This window comes from Gymnoscopelus microlampas (assembly GCF_963454915.1).
Source record: "Gymnoscopelus microlampas genome assembly, chromosome: 11".
Taxonomy (NCBI): Eukaryota; Metazoa; Chordata; class Actinopteri; order Myctophiformes; family Myctophidae; genus Gymnoscopelus; species Gymnoscopelus microlampas.
Window position 1 is genome coordinate 23,627,520 of NC_139948.1, and position 21,374 is coordinate 23,648,893.

The window sequence follows — 21,374 nt, forward strand, 5'->3', positions numbered from 1 at the left end:
GATAAATTGGTCTTAAATATAACGTATTAAAACATTTAAATCTGCCTAAACCTGCAGAAACGAGGGCTGTCACGATTACAATTTTAATTCAAATAATTGCGATTAACGATTTCATTGTGTTTTTGGGATTGAACATATGAATACAATTTTTATTTCAGTTTGCTTTTGAGGCTTCATAATCACAAATTGCACAGGGCAGATGTGACAAATAACTTAAATATACAAAGAAATGACTGACACATTTAATAATTATATACTCGTATTGTATACTTAAAAAGAAATGCATTGTAGATCTTGTAGATCAGCTATTTTTGTAAAATGTTTAAAAATGTATGAACATTTTTCAACATGGAAACAATAATGACGATAATGAAAAAATAATTACGATTATCTCAAATAATTGCGATTAGGCGATTATGTAATAATTGTGACAAGCCTAGCTAGCAGATACCCTGTTACATGTATTTTTCAGAATGGACAAAATATTATTTATGTATTTAAATACAGAATGAGATCATATCGACATCGGTTATCGGCCATAACAGCAATTATTATATTGGATCTTGTTATCAGCCAGAAATTTCACATTGGTGCAACCAAACCTTAGTTTTATTTAACGATACTACAACGCAAAAGTACTTTAATAAACACATGTATGACATAGTGTGTTTAGTCAGAATGCTGAAGAAAATGGTTATGGGACGTTTTTTGGACCACGTTTGAAACGCTGTCCAAATCTTTGCAATTTGCATATCCGGTCTACAGCGGACACGGAAACAGCCATTTGTGTTCTTCGTATGTGTGAGTGGAAATGATCAGATACAGTAGGCGGGATCTGATAAGCCGTCTATTTGATTGATGAATGGGCCAAACAGCACAGTTTACCGAGACCACCCCTCCCCCATCTGATAACGCTGCCAGTGCTCTGTCTGATACAATAGCCTAGTTCAATTATTAGAGCATTAGAACCTCTGTGCTCAGGACAGGATTATATTACATAAAAATGTATAGCTTAATAAGAATGATATTCGCCATGTCTCTGAAACAGTGTAGTTGACAGTACCTTTCAAGGGGTTTAGCTTGCTGCGAGCTGATATATATGACTGTCATTTCTTGTTAAGTAATGGCCAATGATCATCATCAAGGAGGGCTGTAACAATTGGACAAATTGATATGTAAGAACACAATATTATAAGAAAGCATATGTCGTGCAGAGAAAAGAGCCAACAACAATAAATGGTCAAAGTTTTCTCCCTTTGTGTCTCTCTCTCTGTATCTCTCTCACCCCCTTTGTCTGTCTCTCTGTATCTCTCCCCCTTTGTCTTTCTCTTTCTCCCCTTATGTCTACGGTATCTCTCTGTATCTCTCTCCCATATGTGTATCGTTCGCTCTCTCCTTTTAGTCTCTCTCTGGCTCTGCATATTTCTCTCCCCCTTTACAGTATCTCTCTTTCTCTCTCTCTCTCGTCTCTCTCTCTCTCTCTCTCTCTCTCTCTCTCTCTCTCTCTCTCTCTCTCTCTCTCTCTCTCTCTCTCTCTCTCTCTCTCTCTCTCTCTCTCTCTCTCTCTCTCTCTCTCTCTCTCTCTGTTCTTTCCTTTCTGTTTGTTACGGATCATCCTGTTATGCCAGAGAGATGTCATCCTCTGATTGGCTGTTGTCTCTCCATAACCCGAGGCAACTCACGGCCCTACTAAATCTGATTAGATATTCCTCCCACCTCCCCAAAACACCCACGCAGCAGCAGTCAATACGCACCTACAGTACGCACACCGCACACGCACGCACGCACGCACGCACGCACGCACGCACGCACACAGATGGTGTCAAACTAAATCTAACAACAAAGCGTTTGTGGAAACAAATGGGAATTCGCATCCGATAGTGAGAGACTCGTTCCTGTGTGGACACACACGCACACGCACACACACGCACGCGCACACGCACACACACACACACACACACACACACACACACACACACACACACCACCAACCCCAACCGCAATCCCTACTCCAACCCTATCCCAAACCCAAACCCCAAGCCACAATCGTTATAGTTTTATATTTTTTTCTCCATGTGGGTTCTCTATAAAGATCAATAATTTACATTTGTTCTATACAGAGCCCTTTGAGGGCCATATTTGAAGTGTGTCATTGCTATTGCCCAATAACTACCCAGATCAGATTGAATAGACAATTTGACTGATAACGGACGTTGTTTTCATGACTTGAGTTGTCTTTTAAGAAATGTTCAAAGGCTGTCTTACTGCTAGTCACCAGGCTTCTGTTAGATTCTGACGGACTCGAAAATATGTACAAGGCCCAGAATTCACTTGAGTAAAAATATTTGCTCTGTCGACACAACACATAATGAAAGATGACAGGTCAAGCCCTCTTGCCGAGCAATAATGGATTTAATGGTGAGGGATTCGGCACAGCGGTTTGTTCTGGCATCTGGAACTTCTCTCTACAGCGATTAGTCGCCGCTGCCTCTTCTGTTATTGTTGTGGCTCAGATTTTCATCATAACACAGCAAAATCCTCAGTGTTGATTTAGACCTTGAAAGTGAGAAAATGAAAAAAAAAAAACACAAGATGGCGACCAAAGTGAGGGTGGGGGGAATGGGTTTCGCAAGCAATCAAACCAGCCCATCCATCACATATCAGTACACTATATATATATATATATATATTAGGGCTGGGACTCAATTAAAAAAAGAAATCTAATTAATTAGAGGCTTTGTAATTAATTAATCACAATTAATCGCATTTTAATCGCATTTCAATATTTGACCTGAGAACAGTGAAAAGCAATTTTTTAAAATGGATTTTGGCAAAGTCTTTAAGTGCATGTACTCAAGAACTGTACCTACTGTAAGTCCAATTTTGAGGTATTTGCACTTGACTCGAGTATTTCCAATTTCTAATACTTTTACTTTTACTCCACTACTGTATATCTCAAGAGGCAAATATTGTACTTTTACTCCACTACAATTATCTGAACACTGTAGTTACTAGTTACTTTGTAGATTTCGATTATTACAAAACATACAGTAACCACTTAAACCCTATATCGGCCATTTCAAAATAGCAGATCTACAAGCGCAATGCATTGTGAGCTTGTAGATCTGCTATTTTCCACCACTGGAGGCTGGTAGAGTGTGTTGTTACTGTTTTTTTAATAGTACTTTAATCAATTATTAATAATTTTTTTTAAATTATTATTGAGAATCAACTGTAGAAAAGTTCGGTTTTCTCTAGTTGTGGAACTGTGGCCTTGAGCACAGTTCAAAAAGGGTCAAGGGCGCATCGCATCGCATCACATCGCATCGCATAATATGCATATTTTCGCATATTTCTCAACGTTTCGAATGTTTCGCAACTTTCCGCATATTTTGCAACTTGCAACACAAAATTTCATCGCATAAAATCACATAAAAAGCCTGCATATTTCATCGCAATATCTAGGATTTTAGCCCGCATAATAAAGGATTTTTGCGCGTTTTTCTGGAGGGTCTACTTATAGTGCAACGGCATGTCTGTCCACCTGTCACAAAGCATCATGGGAGATCTGATGCATGTTTGTGTGTGTGTGGGTGGGTGGGTGCTTGAGAGGTTGTTATGACTGATTCCGTAGGGAAACGATTGTTGGACCAAAACAATGGATGACAGAGCGGTAGACCAAAACAATGAGCAACAATTTGTCAAGAATGGACAAAGAATGAGATGAATATAATGAGACACTGAAAACAATGTTGTGTAGCGGAGTTGATTGATTGACAGGTACTGTGTTGGCTTCCTGTTTCAGTTTAATAAGCAGGCTTTTATTCCTTCATCATTTGAAATGCGACATCAGTTGTTTGGGAGATATATTGTTACTTAGTGTCGGAGGATTCACCCCCCCCCCCCAAATCTCCTCTCATATTTCTCCCTGCGTTGTTCATCTCGTCAGTCTCCCTGATTTACTCCCATAGCCATGGACAGACGTGGGCAGTCAGTCAGTCAGTCAGTCAGTCAGTCATGGACAGTAAAGTATATGTGGATGCTACGGTACAAGGATTAAAAGCATTCAGAATGCAGCTGTTTTCTCTATGACAAAGGCAAGGATAAACTGTAGCTATTCAGTCCTACACAAATCCTAATACATGTACCGTATGTAACACTTCTGTACATTCGCTGAGTTACAAATGGCCAAATTAATTAATAAATAGGCTAGGCTTAAATTCAAGTCATGTCTATTTTTGTTTTTCTGTTTTATTTGTATAATATTGCTTTTTGCAACAGGTGTTACCACACATTTTACAGATTCGGGGCCTCAGGACCAACAGCTTGCAAGAGCAAGCCTAGGGTGATGTGATCATTTGCATGTAATAATAATAATAAATGTTTCTAAAGGTAGATACCATTAATTAAGACCATGATACTGTACATGTATTAACCTTTTCATCAACAGACAACATAAACATCAACGAGCAACATGATAAGACACAGGGCAACAGCTCCAACTCAAATGGATTTTTTTTTGTCCAATTTTTTGAGCATTACTTATTTCACTTTTCAATAGAAAAGTGAAATGTCAATATTGAAATTGATGTTGCTTGTTGATATTGATAAAAAAAACGGATATGTGTATCAGGGCCTAGAGGAACACAGGGTTATTGTATGAAATTTTATATTGTAGTATTACTTATATTTATGTATTTGTGTTATAGCCTTCATTCAAGACACTGAAATGGAATGGCTGAACATTGTTAATCATGGGACTGAATGGTTCTGTTCGTGTTTGACTGTGTGGGCGGCCTACCCTACTTCGTATATTTTATTATAAGGAAAAGGAAAAACATTTTTATTGCTGATAAGCAAAATGAAGAGAGACTTTTGAAAATGTATTGAATTATATTATTATTGAAGTTATTATTAAAACATAATATTTGTTTAATCTGTACCGAAACCGAACCATGTCCCAAAAATCGAGGTTTGAACCCAACTGTGGGTTAACTGTATGCTAACAAACTTAATGAATTTGAAATGAATGAATGGGCGAGTAATTTGGAGTGTTAAGAAAACAATTATATGCTACAAAGTAACTAGGATGGTACACATCAAAATTGTCATACTGTTGTAAAAATATGCAAAGAGATTTGTTTAGAGGGAAAAAAGTAGGGGACCAAGTATAGAACCCTGGCCTGGGTTCTGTGGTTACATTACTTATATTTAGCATCTGTAATCTAATCAACCAAACAACATAAATCTGTCTAAATAACTGTGAACAAGTAAACATGGCACCTATCTAAATAACACAACTGATTGATCTACTGTAAATAGAACAACAGTCTGACATCCTCACCGATGGAGGGAGGTCCTTCCACAGCTTGGTAGCCAGTGGGAGAAAAGTCTATAGGATGCTTGGAGCGCTGTCCAATCAACCTAGTGAGTCATAGGGAAGGAAGCGGCAGACTTTCTGTGTTTGCTAATCGTAGTGTGTGGGAACAGTACTATGCCCTTGATCACTATTAGGTCATCACCAGTGACTTGAACTGGATGCTGCGACCAGCAATCGGAAGCCAATGGCGTGATCACAGAAGTGAAGAAATGTGAAAATATTGGGAGGTTAAAGACCATGTGTGCTGCGACATTCTGGGTCAGTTGTAGGGATTTGAGAGAGCATGCTGTCAGAGCAGCAAGGAGGGAGTTGCAGTAGTTGAAATGTAAAGTTTCTTTATATGAGCATCAGAGAGCAAAAACAACCACTGAAACGGGGTACTCACACGCTCACACAGTAAAATCCTCGGTGTTCATTTATCCCTTTGTAACTCAGAGGATGTACTGTACAAATGGAAACAAATATGTGAAAATTGTCAGAGTGAAATGAAGACTGAGGATTTTACTGTGCTTGCAGGTGTATATGACCACTGAACCATGACTCCAAGTGCAACACACACACACACACACACACACACACACACACACACACACACACACACACACACACACACACACACACACACACACACACACACACACACACACACCTGTTTTAGTTACACTTGCTATGGCTGTGCTGTCAAAAAGGGGAAATAACACCTGCGCTTCCCCTTTTCAAGTCACAGCACAGCATTTACATGAGTTTAAAAAAGCTGCACTCTTGTGTATGGGTGTGGGTACATCCCGTGTGTGTGTGTGTGTGTGTGTGTGTGTGTGTGTGTGTGTGTGTGTGTGTGTGTGTGTGTGTGTGTGTGTGTGTGTGTGTGTGTGTGTGTGTGTGTGTGTGTGTGTGTGTGTGTGTGTGTGTGTGTGTGTGTGTGTGTGTGTGTGTGTGTGTGTGTGTGTACAACAGAAAAGAGAGGAGAAACAGAGGAGAGGATCAATGATTATGTATGAATTATGATTGCTAGATGATCTGAAGACAGAACAGGTGCTCTGCAAAGAGAGAGAGGACGGAGATAAGAGTGGAAGAGGTAGACCACAAAGAGATGACTAGAACAGATGGGGCACGAGGGATGGATTTGGTCGGTAGAGGCAAAGAGGGAAGTAAGGGTGGACAGATTGTGTGATGGAGGGATAAAGAGGTGGATCCTTCATGTCAGCAGTGACTACAGAGGTGTCATTTCAGAAGAAAAAAAATAGAGGGTGGCAAAAAAAAGTGACTTACTGTAGGATAATGAAGGTATGCTAGCAGACAAGACAACACGTATCTACCGTATGTGTGTTTCACATGTAGACATAGATGGATGGGTGTCGATTTACTGTAGATGTGCTCATAATCAACATAACCTACGTCCATCAGATTAATCTGCAAAAACTTTGTGGAGAAAATATGTGTAAAATAACTTAATTTGCTGTGCAAAGGCTAGGGATGGGAATCGCCAACACCATGGGACCACAAATGATGCCACTGAGTGACTCTAAACTTTTCTTTCTTTCTTTCTTCAGGATCCGAGGGCGAAACATAAGTTTAAGATCCACACCTACTCCAGTCCCACCTTCTGTGACCACTGTGGCTCTCTGCTCTACGGCCTCATACACCAGGGCATGAGATGTGACCGTATGTACACACACACACACACACACACACACACACACACACACACACACACACACACACACAGTATACAGTACAATCAAAAATGGAACTCAGAGTGTACAAATGGATAAATTAACACTGACGATTTTACTGTGTAGCAGCAAATATCTGTAAGTAAAGGTGAAGGCCACATAGTTCGGGCCACTAATGGGAGGGACGTTCAATGTTTTAATATCAGTCATGATATAGTGGGTACAGTACCATTTAGTTTACATGATCACATATCCGCTCTACAGCATCTGCAAATACCTTTCCATTGGTATCAGCTTCATACTGATCAGCACCCTCAAACCACAACGATGCAGATTAATTTATGAAAAAACATAAAAAGATGGAAAATGGTGGGGCACGGTGGCGCAGTCGGTTGCGCTGTCGCCTCAAAGCTAGAAGGTCCTGGGTTCGATTCTCACCAGGGACGCTGTGGGCGCTGGGGGGCGTGTTCTCTCCTCCGCGTCATCAGTGCCCATACCCTAGGTGGGGTTGGCAAAAGGGCCTCTCTGTGCGGAGTTTGCATGTTCTCCCCGTGTCTCCTTGGGTAGGTACCCTCACAATATCGCTATACCGCCTCCCCCATGACAGGCATGAGCTCGGCTCTGGGCTCCCTAGGCTGGGGGGGGGGAGTGTAGCGCCCAGGATCACTTAGACAATTGGCACTGGGTGAAAAAGGGTTGCGAAATCGTGGGATAAAAAAATCATATAAAAAAGGAAAGATGGAATATAGAGATACAAGGTTTCTGCCCAACAGTGACAACATGCTCGTGTGTGTGTGTGTGTGTGTGTGTGTGTGTGTGTGTGTGTGTGTGTGTGTGTGTGTGTGTGTGTGTGTGTGTGTGTGTGTGTGTGTGTGTGTGTGTGTGTGTGTGGTAGACTGTATGATGAACATCCATAAGCGCTGTGTGGCCAATGTCCCCAGTCTGTGTGGGACGGACCACACAGAGAGGATGGGTCGAATCCATATCGCTGCTGAGATCAAGACCAACGTGCTCACTGTCGTCAGTAAGTACACTCACACCCTCTTCTATTTCCCCTCTCCACTCTCTCTTCCCACACACACACACACACACACACACACACACAGTAGTATTGAACAGGATGACATAATCTGTGTCCCAATAGTATACTATATTATTATACTTTACAGCACTGTCAACATTTACGGCCATCAAAATAAGAACGTTTTTTTCAACTAATCGGTACAATACAGTAGGTGTAGTATGGTGAAAATGATATACTGACACTATTATAGCCCAGTCCACATCAACGATTCCTGTGCAACAAGTTGCAACGTGCAACTACTTACAAAACAGCTCTAACCTGCAACAGGGGCAATTCAGACCGCTGCAATATCTCTCTGCAACATGTTGCAATGGTTTTGCTGGATGGCGAATCATTGGTGTGGACTGGGCCTAAGAACTTGATGTACTTTGTTGCGCACAGTGTCGCGTACCCAAAATAGCCGGTCTTCTATCTAGTATAATATTTTAGCTCTTAGATTCATGTACTACAATTTTTTACTAACAGGAAATGAGACAGGATGTTATGTCTGGTTTATACTTAGTTGTGCGCCGTGTCGCGCACCAAAAACAGCAGATCTACAAGCCCACAATGTTTTGTGAGCTTTTCAGCTAATGCCTGATAAAATCTGGCATTAGTGTGTTGTGTTGATGGAAGTCAATAAGCTGTGACAACTACCAGCAATTTCACATTCAAAAGTTTTACAGCATAAAAAGCCAGCAAAAATCTAATACAAAACAGCAGAACCATCTGCTTTCTAATTATTTTTCATGACAGTTTTTTTGGTCATTTTTCTTAGAGACATTTGAGACGATGATCCTAATTACGAGAGTTGATTAATTATCGTCTTTTTCCACCCGTGCGTAGCTCTGCTCCTTCCACTGCGCATTACATGTCATAGACAATGAATGGACTAGTATCCATTAACACTTAAAAATCCAGCAATAATTGTATACGTACACAGGCCACATTGTGAAGTATACTGTATGACATTTTGACACTGTGTGAATGTATTACATACTTAAAACTTGGTTACAATGTATACAGTGCAGAATTAGGACAAAGGGAGAACAACCTGTAGTATTGTGTCTCCCCCTGCTGGTGGATATACAGAGGTGCAGGCCGTAACATCATCATACACATACAGTAACTGAAACATCCAGGAGTAGCAGTAGAGTCGACTCTCTACCAGGAGTAGGAATTAGAGCAGTGGTTCTTAAAGTGGGGCCCATCCGGGGACCCCCAAGGGTGAGTTAAAGTAAAATAGCATCAAAATCTGTTCAGATGTACAAGTTCCCAACGCGTTGCCTTGCGCTTGAAGGTCTGCTGTGCTACACAAATCTTGTATGGAGTCCCTGGCTCAATTCTTTTCAAATGGAGGTCTGTGGCCAAATACATATTACTTTGGGGGTCCTTGACATGAGAACCACTGATCTAGAGTCTTTACCAGGAGTAGGAACTGAGACATTTAGAGTCTTTACCAGGAGTTGGTATTATGACATCTCTAGAGAGACTTTACCAGGAGTTGGTATTATGACATATTTAGAGTCTTTACCTGGAGTTGGTATTATGACATCTCTAGAGTCTTTACCAGGAGTAGGAACTGACACATCTAGAGTCTTTACCAGGAGTAGGAAGGATTGTGAATTATTACACAGTATAATGCACTTTGTCCATGTGTGCGTTGACCTGTTTCTCAAGCTGCATTCGGACTCAAATTTGGTGTTGAGTAAAATTCTGCGGGTGTTCCACAAGACTAGAGTAGGAATGTTGACTGTGTCCCTATCGTGAGCTACTCAATTTCTCCTCTACACCCTGGGCTAAAGAAGTGTTATATCTGCCATCTTAATGAGAGGAGGCAGTGGGCCACCAGCATTTAATTCCTGCAAATAACTTGTACTTATGATATAAAATGGGAAAATGCCCTCAACATACTCCTTTTTTAATTAATTGCAGACTATGTGGTACCATGCCATACCTCAGGATGGCAGTAGAGGATCAGGTTGTGTTTTCTTTATGGCTTCCTGACAAGTTTAACCAGTCTCCCAGACTCAAATGCCACTTACTACTGTATGTACATGGAATAGAATTAGCCGTTTATAACTATATACAAAAATATGTTTTTTGTAATGTATCTATAAATATTCCAAATATAGCCTAGTGTAAGACTATTAGCCTGAACACGATTACATTTTTTGAGATGTGGGTACTGAATTTGAAAGGTGTCCTCTTCCTTGTTTTGTACTTCTGACTACAGAATCAGTTTCTTGACAGACAGACAGAATCTAAATTAACCAATGAGTAATCAGTATTATAAGATCTGTATCACAAAAGGGGGTTAAGATCAGTTCCTATGTGAAAACAACACAAGTAACCTTTGGTCTCCAGCTGCAGGTCAGATTCAAACAATGATCTGGCAGCTTTTAAAAAAAACTGTTACAGTAGATGTAGGTACAGTAGATGTCCTGGAAATAAACCTAAGTTACTGGTCGTTTCAACAAACCTATTTTGGTGCAAGTCTCTCTCTCTCTCTCTCTCTCTCTCTCTCTCTCTCTCTCTCTCTCTCTCTCTCTCTCTCTCTCTCTCTCTCTCTCTCTCTCTGTGGTTCCCACGCTCCGCAGACCAATCATTGGTTGGGATTTATTCGTTTAGACCAAGGAAGCCGATAACAGATAACACCCTGTTATCACACACGCAGACTGCAAACACAGCAGCAAAATGGCCTGCACATTTTATTAAGCTTCACAAGTGTCACTGATTGGAAAGACGTGAGATGTGAATAGAATGGAATAATGGGGTTTCAGCTGTTCTGTAGCTCTCTCCTATTGTATTGTGTTCTAACCGGGAAAGCATCTGTATCATTTTAGATTTTAGCGTTGGCTATTCAAAAATAGCAGACACGGTATTCAAGCTCACACCTTGCTGTTTTTGAACATTTTTGAAAAATCTTGAAAGTGTTTGAAAAAAAGATTTGTTTTAACACAAATCTTCTCTTCTGGGGATCCCTGGCACAAAACATTTTCAGATGGGATATCAATTTGGGGGTCCTTGGCACGAAAATGTTTGAGAACCACTGATTTAGAAGGCATTTGTAGAATCAGCCTCGGGTCTTAAAGGGATAGTTCACCCCCAAAATGTATTTTTTTCTATCGATTAGTCACCCCATGGAGACTTGAATTCATGGATATTTTTTTGTTTTTGTCGCATTCTTAAGTCAATAATTTGATGACCAGCAGACCGGTAGGCAGCGGTACCGGTAGGAGACACAAAGGAGACTCTTTGTGTCTCCTACTGGAGCCGCTTCCGGTCATGAAATTATTGGCTTAGGAATGCGACAAAAACAAAAGAATATCCATGAATTCAAGTCTCCATGGGGTGACTAATCGATAGAAAAAAAAACATTTTGGGGGTGAACTTTCCCTTTCATGTCCTCTACCTCTAAAGAGTAGAGGACATTAACAACATTACAACCATATTATAGACAGAATTTGGGGGTACAGCACATTGAAACGGTGACGAGTCCACCCAACTGACCTATCGTGTCGCGTCCCTGGGTTATTTTCTGTTAATATTTGGGTTGTTTCATTGGAACAGTGAAGAGGAGGTCCTCTTGTATGTGCTTGGAGCTTACAGCAAGAGAGCAGAATCAGAATGGATGGGAGGGACCTGTAGTACAGTTTGATGTCCACAGGGGTCAGTGTGGTGCCATCAGCAGTTTGCTCTTGCACTGCAATTACAGGTCCACTTGGAGTCATTCTGCAGTAGTATATGAATATGTAGATATATAGACAGGCCTACATTGCCAATTCACTAAGATAAGTATTTGTACTGTTGAGTCACGTTTTATGGTTGCTGTCTTATTGCACATTACAGTGCTTATGGGTGTATCCAAACTGGCTCCCATGACTTAACCATTTAAAGTGGTATATATTTCATCTTACGACAAATAGCTAAAATAGCTGATCTACAATCTCACAACGTGTCACATTGTGATGCTTTGTCAGCTTGTAGATCTTCTATTTTAGCTATTGAAAATAACCTTAAATTTGAAAATAAAACTAGAAAAAGTGCTCCTCGGAGCACAGGTCTCCGCCAGGTCAGGTACGTTATTGTGGCCTCCTGGTGGCGCTATAATAGGCCAATGTGAAAAGGGTGCCATTTATTCTTAGGCCTTTCACGGCAATCGAACACTGCATTCATGATTTGATGCATTTTGTTCCAAAAATGTGTTTTGCTAAATTAGACCTACTGGTGGCGCTATAACAGGCCAATGTGAAAAGGGTGGCATTTCTTCCTCGGCCTAGTGGGAATGTGCCTGTGAAATTGCACAGAAATCGCAAGCTGCATGCATAGTTTGAGGCATTTTGTTCAAAACGGACCAATCCTACAAACTTTGGAAGCCAACCTTAGCCAATCAGGATGGAATATGGGAAATCTGACAGATCCGTGTTGATCACATGACTATAGAGATACTTTATACCGATTTGCATGACAATAATGGGTTTTGCACAAATCGGCCTCCTGGTGGCGCTATAACAGGCCCATGTGAAACATTTGGGGCAGAGGTTCTGAATTGGCATCCAGGGAGTGTGTGTGCACAGTTGCGCAGCGACCGGGCCGACTGTGCCTGAGATTAGCTGGCTGGTCGCACACGGACAGGACACACGGACGGACACGCGGACGGACGGACAGGGGGTAAAAGGAGACAATAAAATTTAGGAACACCAGTGTTAATGGTTAAGGTGGAGGCCACTGCAACGTTCACTTAGATATATCAATTTCACTCATAATGCTCATTGCTCAGGCACACATAGTCTCTTCACATTACTACAGTAGCTTGGACTAGTCAGCTGATTGTCTGGCGCAACAGTTAATCAAACTAATCAATAATTTAATAGAATAATCGATTCATAATTGCTCGCTATTTTGGGCATGTCATTATAGGCGAAAAGCTTTCTTTATGAAAAAAAAATAGTGAAAAAAGCAGATCTACAATCTCCCTAAGCATCTCACTGTGATGCGTTGTGAGCTTGTAGATCGGCTATTTAAAAAAAAAAAAGTAAGAAACTGTTGTACAACAAAGTATAAAATAACGCTTAAATACTTTGCTATAGAAAAACAAATATATCTGTAAAGAAAACAAACTTCTCGATTATTAGACAATTGAAAAAGTAATCGATAGAATAATAATAATTGATAGTTGTAGCCCTATTGCAGAATGTTCAAAGCAATGTAGTCACAAGCTAGCAAGGAAATAATGAATGTACTAGAGTCCCTACTGATAACGTGTGTGCTACACCGCCGCTGTACTGTTGTTCTTGTAGCGAGGTTTTACATTGAGCGAGGTAAAGCTACAGGACAGTACATAAGAGACCTAGTTAGAGTACTAATGGAGGTTTTACATTGAGCGAGGTAAGGCTACAGGACAGTACATAAGAGACCTAGTAGGGTACTAGGATTCGCTTCCACATGAAATAAGGCTGAGCTGTCAACGCCCACACCAATGTGCTCTGCATGTGTTCTGCTGCTGTGCACTCTAAACCCTCGAAGACACACACACACGCACACACACTTTCACATACACACGTGAAAATCATGCATGCATACATGCATATAGACATGCTGTCTCAGTCTTACGCGTTCAAATACTCATGCATACAGAGACACACACACACACACACACACACACACACACACACACACACACACACACACACACACACACACACACACACATACAGTGCATGCATGCATACTGTATGCATACATTTGTGCTTACACGATACTGCATGGGAAAGACACACATGCACTGATGCACACAAAAGGATACACATGTGCACATACATGTACATGCTGTGCACATACGCACACATGCAGGCAGGAATTAGACTCGGGCACTCTGAGTGCACCACCGACAATATAGACGTTTAGGGAAGAATTAAATACTCAATTGCACACACACACACACACACACACACACACACACACACACACACACACACACACACACACACACACACACACACACGTACTGTACAAGCACACCCTCACCCACTCTCTCCAGGAGTGTCCTGTGAGAGTGTGCAGCATGCTACACTCTTTTGCACTCCTTGCTTTCTACTCGCAGCCAAGCGGCCTTTGATGGTCACTTGAACAGGCACCATGTAATATTTATGAACCTTCTCCTCTGAGGCCTTGAGGCCTGTTGGTCCTCATGGAGATTAGCTTTAGCATAGTACCGCTACAGCATGAAATCCCCATTAACTTAATATCCCTCCCATCAGGTCCCCAGGGCTTTGGAAGAGCTTAGGCTAGCAAAACCAGCATGGTCTCTTAAAAGGATAAGTATGTTGTTTTTGTTTTAGTTACTTTTTTTTCTTTTTCCTTATAGGGCTGGGTCCTATGTTCTCAGTTGTTTCCATTATTGCTGATAAGTTATGTTAGAAATGCTGTCGCTTCTTTCAGCATAGAATAGAACTTCACATGCAGGAGACACACCCTTCCACGCAGTTGTCAAATACAATGTCATGGACTTAATAGTTTAAAGGTAGGGTAAGTGATTTTATTTGGTTAAAATAAGTGTTAAATAGCTCTATATTCTGAGTTTGTTCAGTAACAGGAGTCTCCTTGTCTCTCCAGCTCTTTATAAAACAGAAAATGCATTTTCGTTTCAGTTTCATTTACTATGTTATCCAATCAGGATAGAGAACTCAATCAGGATATAGATTAAACAAGTGAAATTGGAAGTGATGACACTAAGAAATGAGCAGGCAAAATTGGAACTGGAACACTATAAAAAATGAAGCTTAAAAATGGGTACTTTCTCCTGATTGGCTGAGATTTTGACACCTACCGGAAAATGTATTTTCTCCAGCTCTTTAACTGTATTAAAGAGCTGGAGAGACGGGGAGACTCCTGTTACTGAACAAACACTCTATAGCAATGATTACTATCAGAATATAGTGCTTTAACCTTTTAACAAAATCATTTTTGTTTTAACCAAAAAATATCACTTACCCTACCTTAAGTGTTTCACACACAATTTCAGCACAATAATAGGTTGAACAAAGACCACACAACATTCCACTAATAATAGTGCATTTAACCCCATTAACCCTAGTCTACCTATTTTGGGCAAATTTTCAAAGATTTCATACTTTTTACAAGGAGGATGGAGAATGGTAATGTGCTTTGAATAAAACATAATCAATACTGGCCAACCCGGGCCACAATCTCAGTGTACTTGTAGTGTTATTCTGTTTGGTTTCACTTTTTACAATTAAGGTTTGTCTGATTTGGCCCGATCAGATTGCATATGATAACTGCAGCGATTACAAAAAACTCAAAATTGGATCGAGTGACATCATTTTTTATATTATTTTGTATGCAGTCGGTATAAATGAAACAAGTAGGAAAATGTGTTGAATTGTTTTTTACTTATCCTTCAAGAGACAATGCTGATATACAGGATCTGCCCTAATCCCCTACATTCTAAATATACAGTAATTATAAAGTAATGAACCAGTGAAAAACATAGACAACACTATTCTTCTGAAATCCAATTTCCCCACAATCATTTGTGGTTGTATTTTAATTTACACATGATCTGATTCTGGACCCTGACCTGGTTAACCTACTGTAGCTTAACTTTAGCTTTAGCGCACTCTGCCAAGCCGCTGCCTGTCATGTCTGCTGAAAAACTACATTAAACACATTCATTATTGAGCTACATCTGCTAACGCATAAGTGCTTTGTGCAGTGTACTATGTGTATGTGTGTGTGCATGCATGTGTCTATGACTGGGCACCAACGAACGTGGGTGGGCTCGTGTGAATTTGTGTGTGCATATGTGAGTGATTTATTTGTGTTACATTTCTAGTTTGCGCGTGTTCGAATTGTGCATATTCCTGTGCGTGAGTGAATGATGCAGTGTGTGCGTGTACGTGCATGTGTGTGTCTGCGTGTATATGTGTATGTGTGTGTGTATGTGTGTGTATGTGTGTGTCCCTGGTGAACAGCCTCAGAAACAGCAACTCCAGCCGTGCTGTGCCTCTGGTAATTGGATGCAACTTCACAACTTGGAACAGCAACAACATCTGCCCGGGTTCCAGACTAGCATTTTACATTGATTGCACTAGTGTACCTAACTTTGCATCAGCACATGATCTTTTTTGCGTTATCTTACTTTTCCTTTTTTATTATTATTGTTGGTGAGGTACTTTGCGGACCTCACCAAATTCCATTTAGCTTCTTGTACCTGTATGAGTAGTAGTGACAAATAAAACCGTTTTCTTCTTGAGGTGCACCAAAAACATTTTTGTCTCTGTCAGCTCTGCTGACCACTCATGACGACACAGGTTGTATTTCTTGGAGACACTTTTTCTTAAAGTTTCAATTCGGAACGTTGATGCTCCGACGCAACAAAAGCACCGTTCCCAGCCATGCTTTGGCTACACTCTTTGCAATAAATGCAATGTATAATGTTGCCCATTTTATCATATCTGAGCCATTGGACAAGCCATTCAAGGCATATACTGTATTTGGCCTTTTTGTATTGTAGGTTATGGCTTTTTTTACAGTCAGATTAGGGCATCTCTACTGAAGGTGTTGGTTCAGGATATGGCATCTTACCAGGGACCAGAAGAGACAAGTGGTGGAGCGGGTACCTCCAGCAATGAGGTCTCACAGTTATAACGGGCACCACAGCATTTTTCTTGATGAAAAAAACAAAACAAAAAAACAATGAATGAATCAATAGTAATCAATAGTTCTCTTCATTTTTTAATTACTGGCGTTTTATAGTTGTGATGTCACTCGGGGAGGAGTACAAGGTGCAGTTTCACACTGCACACATACACACATGATTTATTTGTTTGAGCGAAGAAGAATATCGCGGTCAGAGCCACTCGGAGGTAGAGTAGGGGCAGGTCTTTTTGCAGGTCGAAACAATACACATACTGTACACACACAAAGACAGACCTGCTAAATGTCAGGCGCGTTGGTGTGACCCATGAAAATGTTTATTCACTCATGGTCACACTCTAGAGCCCTGATTGCAACCCCCCCCTCTCTCTCTAACACACATACACTCATATACACCATTTAAACACAAGGGATTATTCTTTGGAATACAATTACTGCCCAATAACTAAGACATATAAAAAAGGGATTAGTGTTGGAACTGGCAACCTTCATCTGTCTACATGGTCATTGCGGACCGATCTGGCAACCCACACCCCTACCTAATTGGGAGGTCTTCTGACGTGTGTGTTTGTTTGTTTTTGGGGTGGGGGGGGGGGGGGGGTGTATTGTTTCTTGTGCTTTGGCCCTTCTCCTCTAATGCAGTGTAGTATAGACAGTACATACAGCTGTGAAATGGTGTCATGCTAAGACACTGTTGTGCACCATCCATAAAGTCAACAATTTATGTAATACAATATGTACTCATAACACAACATGACTCGTGGCCCTCCGATTCAGTTACCCTGACTCCCTTCCCACATCTCTCTCTCTCTCTCTCACTCTCTTTCTAGTCAAAGAGGCAAGAAACCTGGTTCCCATGGACCCTAATGGCCTGTCAGACCCTTATGTGAAACTCAAATTGATCCCAGACCCGCGCAGCGAGAGCAAACAGAAAACCAAGACCATCAAATGCAACCTCAACCCCACTTGGAATGAGACCTTCAAGTTGTAAGAGCATTTTACACTTTGTCACAGAGCAGGGAGCAAACTGCAATTCAATCTACACACACACGTCAACTAACACTGTCAGCTGCTCCGAAGTGATAAAACTAACAACCCCAAAATATGAAAATGCTTTTTTGCAGGATATTACTGTTAAAATGTGTTGCCACACTATTATATTTTTACACTTGTACTCATGGATAACATTTTGTGCCGTGTATTGTACTGTAAGACCACCGCAATTAGCCTAGACGTCTATAACTATATTCACCATAGTAATCTTAACCATATGATTAAAATCATAAGATTGAGCTGCCCACATTGTAAGATGTGACACAGACAGTGCATTTGGTCAGTGAGGCTACAGCCTATACCTCCATGCACATCCTCCGTACTATGACGGTGTTGCATTTCAGATTTTTGAATCCCGAAACGGGGACACCAGCAATAAATAATAAAGGTGTGTGTGTGTGTGTGTGTGTGTGTGTGTGTGTGTGTGTGTGTGTGCGTGGCAGCCATCTAAAGGAGTACGATAAGGACCGTCGTCTGTCGGTGGAGGTGTGGGACTGGGACCTGACCAGCCGCAATGACTTCATGGGCTCTCTGTCATTTGGCATCTCTGAACTTCACAAACTAGGAGTGGACGGATGGTAAGACATGGAGGGAGGGAGGGATGGATGGTAAGACATGGAGGGAGGGATGGATGGTAAGACATGGAGGGAGGGAGGGAGGGAGGGAGGGAGGGATGGATGGTAAGACATGGAGGTGTGGTTGGTAACAAATGGAAGGTTCTGTTTTTCTCATTGCCGGACATCATTGAAGCACATCTTAATGTGCCCTGTGTGGTGTTTAAAACAGGGAGCAGACACGTACAGCTGACTGCGTACTTTTGCCTTTCATAGTTCAGTGTACAGGAAGCATACTCATTTTACAGACACCATTTAATGGACAGATCACACAGACAGATACGCACGGACACAATAAAATGAGTGCTGCACAGGCCTCCTAGATGGAGGACTCAAAGCAGACCTGTGCAGACATCCACCTAGTGTAGGAGGTGTGTGCACTGCAGCAATATCATTTTGCATCCGTCCATATATATTATTTGTTGACTATGAATCAGGCTTATGAACTGGGTTCTACACTGAGTAACGCTTCTCACAGAAACGGTGTCAGACATCCAGTATTAACTGCATTTGTTATTTACTCCTAAGATTTTTTTACATCATTTAATCTCTGTGGTCTGATGATTTGTTGGTGCCGTAGATTTGTTGTATGATGACTCTGCACCTTCCTGCACAAGGACATCAGTTTGTTCTCGGGTGGAATTATGTTTCCAAGGCTTTTCTTCCATTAAAAAAAACGAGCACAGTGCACTGCTCTTTATGGTCATGAAAACCAATCATTAGATTTGTCATGATTGAATCCACCTGCTGCAACACACTTTCTTGATTATACTGTCAATTCTGGCTAATCCAACCCACCGCGCAGCTTCGCCATGGGTACTGTACTCTGGCCTTCTCCAGGCTGGAAAATGCCAAAAGTCTGTCACCACGCCCCACATGCTAGTTCACCTAAAGTAAGGCCCTTAGTCTTGTTCTCTGTTTGTCCTCTCTCTCACCAAGATACAGAGGCATAGATAGAGGATTTTTCTATTTCTCTATATCTTGCTCTTTGTGCCTGTTCACTCTATCCTCTGTCCTCTCAACTTCCTATGTCATCTCTCTCTCGTCCTCCATCACTCCTCCCTCTATCTCTGTGGCCCCCCCTCCCTCCCCCCCTCCCTCCCACTTCCTCTTTTTGCTGACATGACCATGTCATTTTTTTTAATGAGATGCCAGCATCTGAGGTGGAATGGGAGAGATGCCATTAGAAATCAGATCCACTGTGTGTGTGTGTGTGTGTGTGTGTGTGTGTGTGTGTGTGTGTGTGTGTGTGTGTGTGTGTGTGTGTGTGTGTGTGTGTGTGTGTGTGTGTGTGTGTGTGTGTGTGTGTGTGTGTGTGTGGGCACGCACACTCTGCTGCTCCATCTGTGTGTGTCTCCGGATCCCTGTGCCTGCTGGCACTGTAAGCTCTCAGACAGACTACACACAGAGAGAGGGAGAGAGAAAGAGAGAGATAAAGCTTTGATTGTTGTCTGTATTGGATGCGTTTGTTTATTAATGCTTTGTATCCAGCAGTGACTGTAGGCTGACGTGCTACATACATGCTAACAAGCTAACAGGTTTTGCCAACATCAGCTCATCAATACTCTACCTATTTTTGAAAACATGACACTTCCTTCCTTTCTTCCTTCCTTCCTTTTCTCACTCTATCCCCCTCTCTCCTTATTCTTCTCTTCTGCCTTTGCCCTCCTCTTCCCCATCTCTTCCTCCTCACCCTGTTCTCTCTCTCTCTCTCTCTCTCTCTCTCTCTCTCTCTCTCTCTCTCTCTCTCTCTCTCTCTCTCTCTCTCTCTCTCCCAGGTTTAAGATGCTTTCTCAGGAGGAGGGGGAGTACTTTAATGTTCCTGTACCTCCTGAAGGAGAGGAAGGCAATGAGGAGCTACGGCAGAAGTTTGAGGTGTTTGTGTGTGTGTGTGTGTGTGTGTGTGTGTGTGTGTGTGTGTGTGTGTGTGTGTGTGTGTGTGGGGGGGGGGGGGGGGGGCTTGAGTTCTCTCTTTGTTTCTCCATCCTCAAGTTCCCAATCTTCAGACACTCAATAAGACACAGTCTCCAGAATTCTGTATAAATATGAGTGATTTAGCTGTCCTACATGGAGACCGCAAGACAGCACGTACTAACTCAATTTTGAGGAAGCTAGCAGAAGCCATTATTACTCATTCAGTATTTGTATCCATTTCCATTACTGACTGAAAACATCCAACTCATTTTGATGCTAACATTGAACACTAATGGTTAATGTATAGTTTGTTAAACTAAGTATAAAATAATTTCGTTTTATCGCCACACACATATGGGATTTTTTAACCTTCAAAGACATTGCAGAACTTCTCTCTCTCTCTCCCGCTGTTCAGAGAGCTAAGATCGGTCCCACCAAGAACAGCGATGGTTCAGCGGCCAACGCTGCGGCCCGGTTCGATGCCAATGGCAGCCGAGACCGCATCAAACTCTCTGACTTCAACTTCCTTATGGTGCTGGGCAAGGGCAGCTTCGGCAAGGTGAGTGCTGCTGCTGCTGTGTGTGTGTGTGTGTGTGTGTGTGTGTGTGTGTGTGTGTGTGTGTGTGTGTGTGTGTGTGTGTGTGTGTGTGTGTGTGTGTGTGTGTGTGTGTGTGTGTGTGTGTGTGTGTGTGTGTGTGTGTGTGTGTCACTTACTCCGACCTTGCACTTTGTAAGTCGCTCTGAATAAGAGTGTCTGTTAAATGCCTGAATTGTAAATTCTAATTATGTATGTGTGTGCATGTTTATTCATAGAGGCATCTACGGGGGTGTGTGGGTGTATGTGTGTCTATCTGTCTAGTGTGTATGTCTGAGCTGTGTGTGTGTGTGTGTGAGAGAGAGGAGGCAAGGAATGAAGAATTGATGGAGAGAGAGAAAGAGCAGAAAGAGATGAATAAAGAGAAGGAGAGAGGAAGAATGATGGGCGATATAAAGGA

General features: G+C 41.6%; 1 protein-coding gene across 2 annotated transcripts in view; it reads left to right on the forward strand.

The window, feature by feature from the left end:
- prkcbb (protein kinase C, beta b) overlaps positions 1-21,374 on the forward strand; it is a 115,343-nt gene that overhangs the window by 45,149 nt on the left and 48,820 nt on the right. For both annotated transcript variants that reach the window (XM_084072529.1, XM_084072528.1), the window contains exons 4-9: positions 6,931-7,042; positions 7,949-8,077; positions 17,629-17,785; positions 18,295-18,429; positions 20,244-20,340; positions 20,795-20,938. In XM_084072529.1, the coding sequence (XP_083928655.1) occupies positions 6,931-7,042; positions 7,949-8,077; positions 17,629-17,785; positions 18,295-18,429; positions 20,244-20,340; positions 20,795-20,938 (774 nt within the window). The remainder of the gene's footprint in view (positions 1-6,930; positions 7,043-7,948; positions 8,078-17,628; positions 17,786-18,294; positions 18,430-20,243; positions 20,341-20,794; positions 20,939-21,374) is intronic.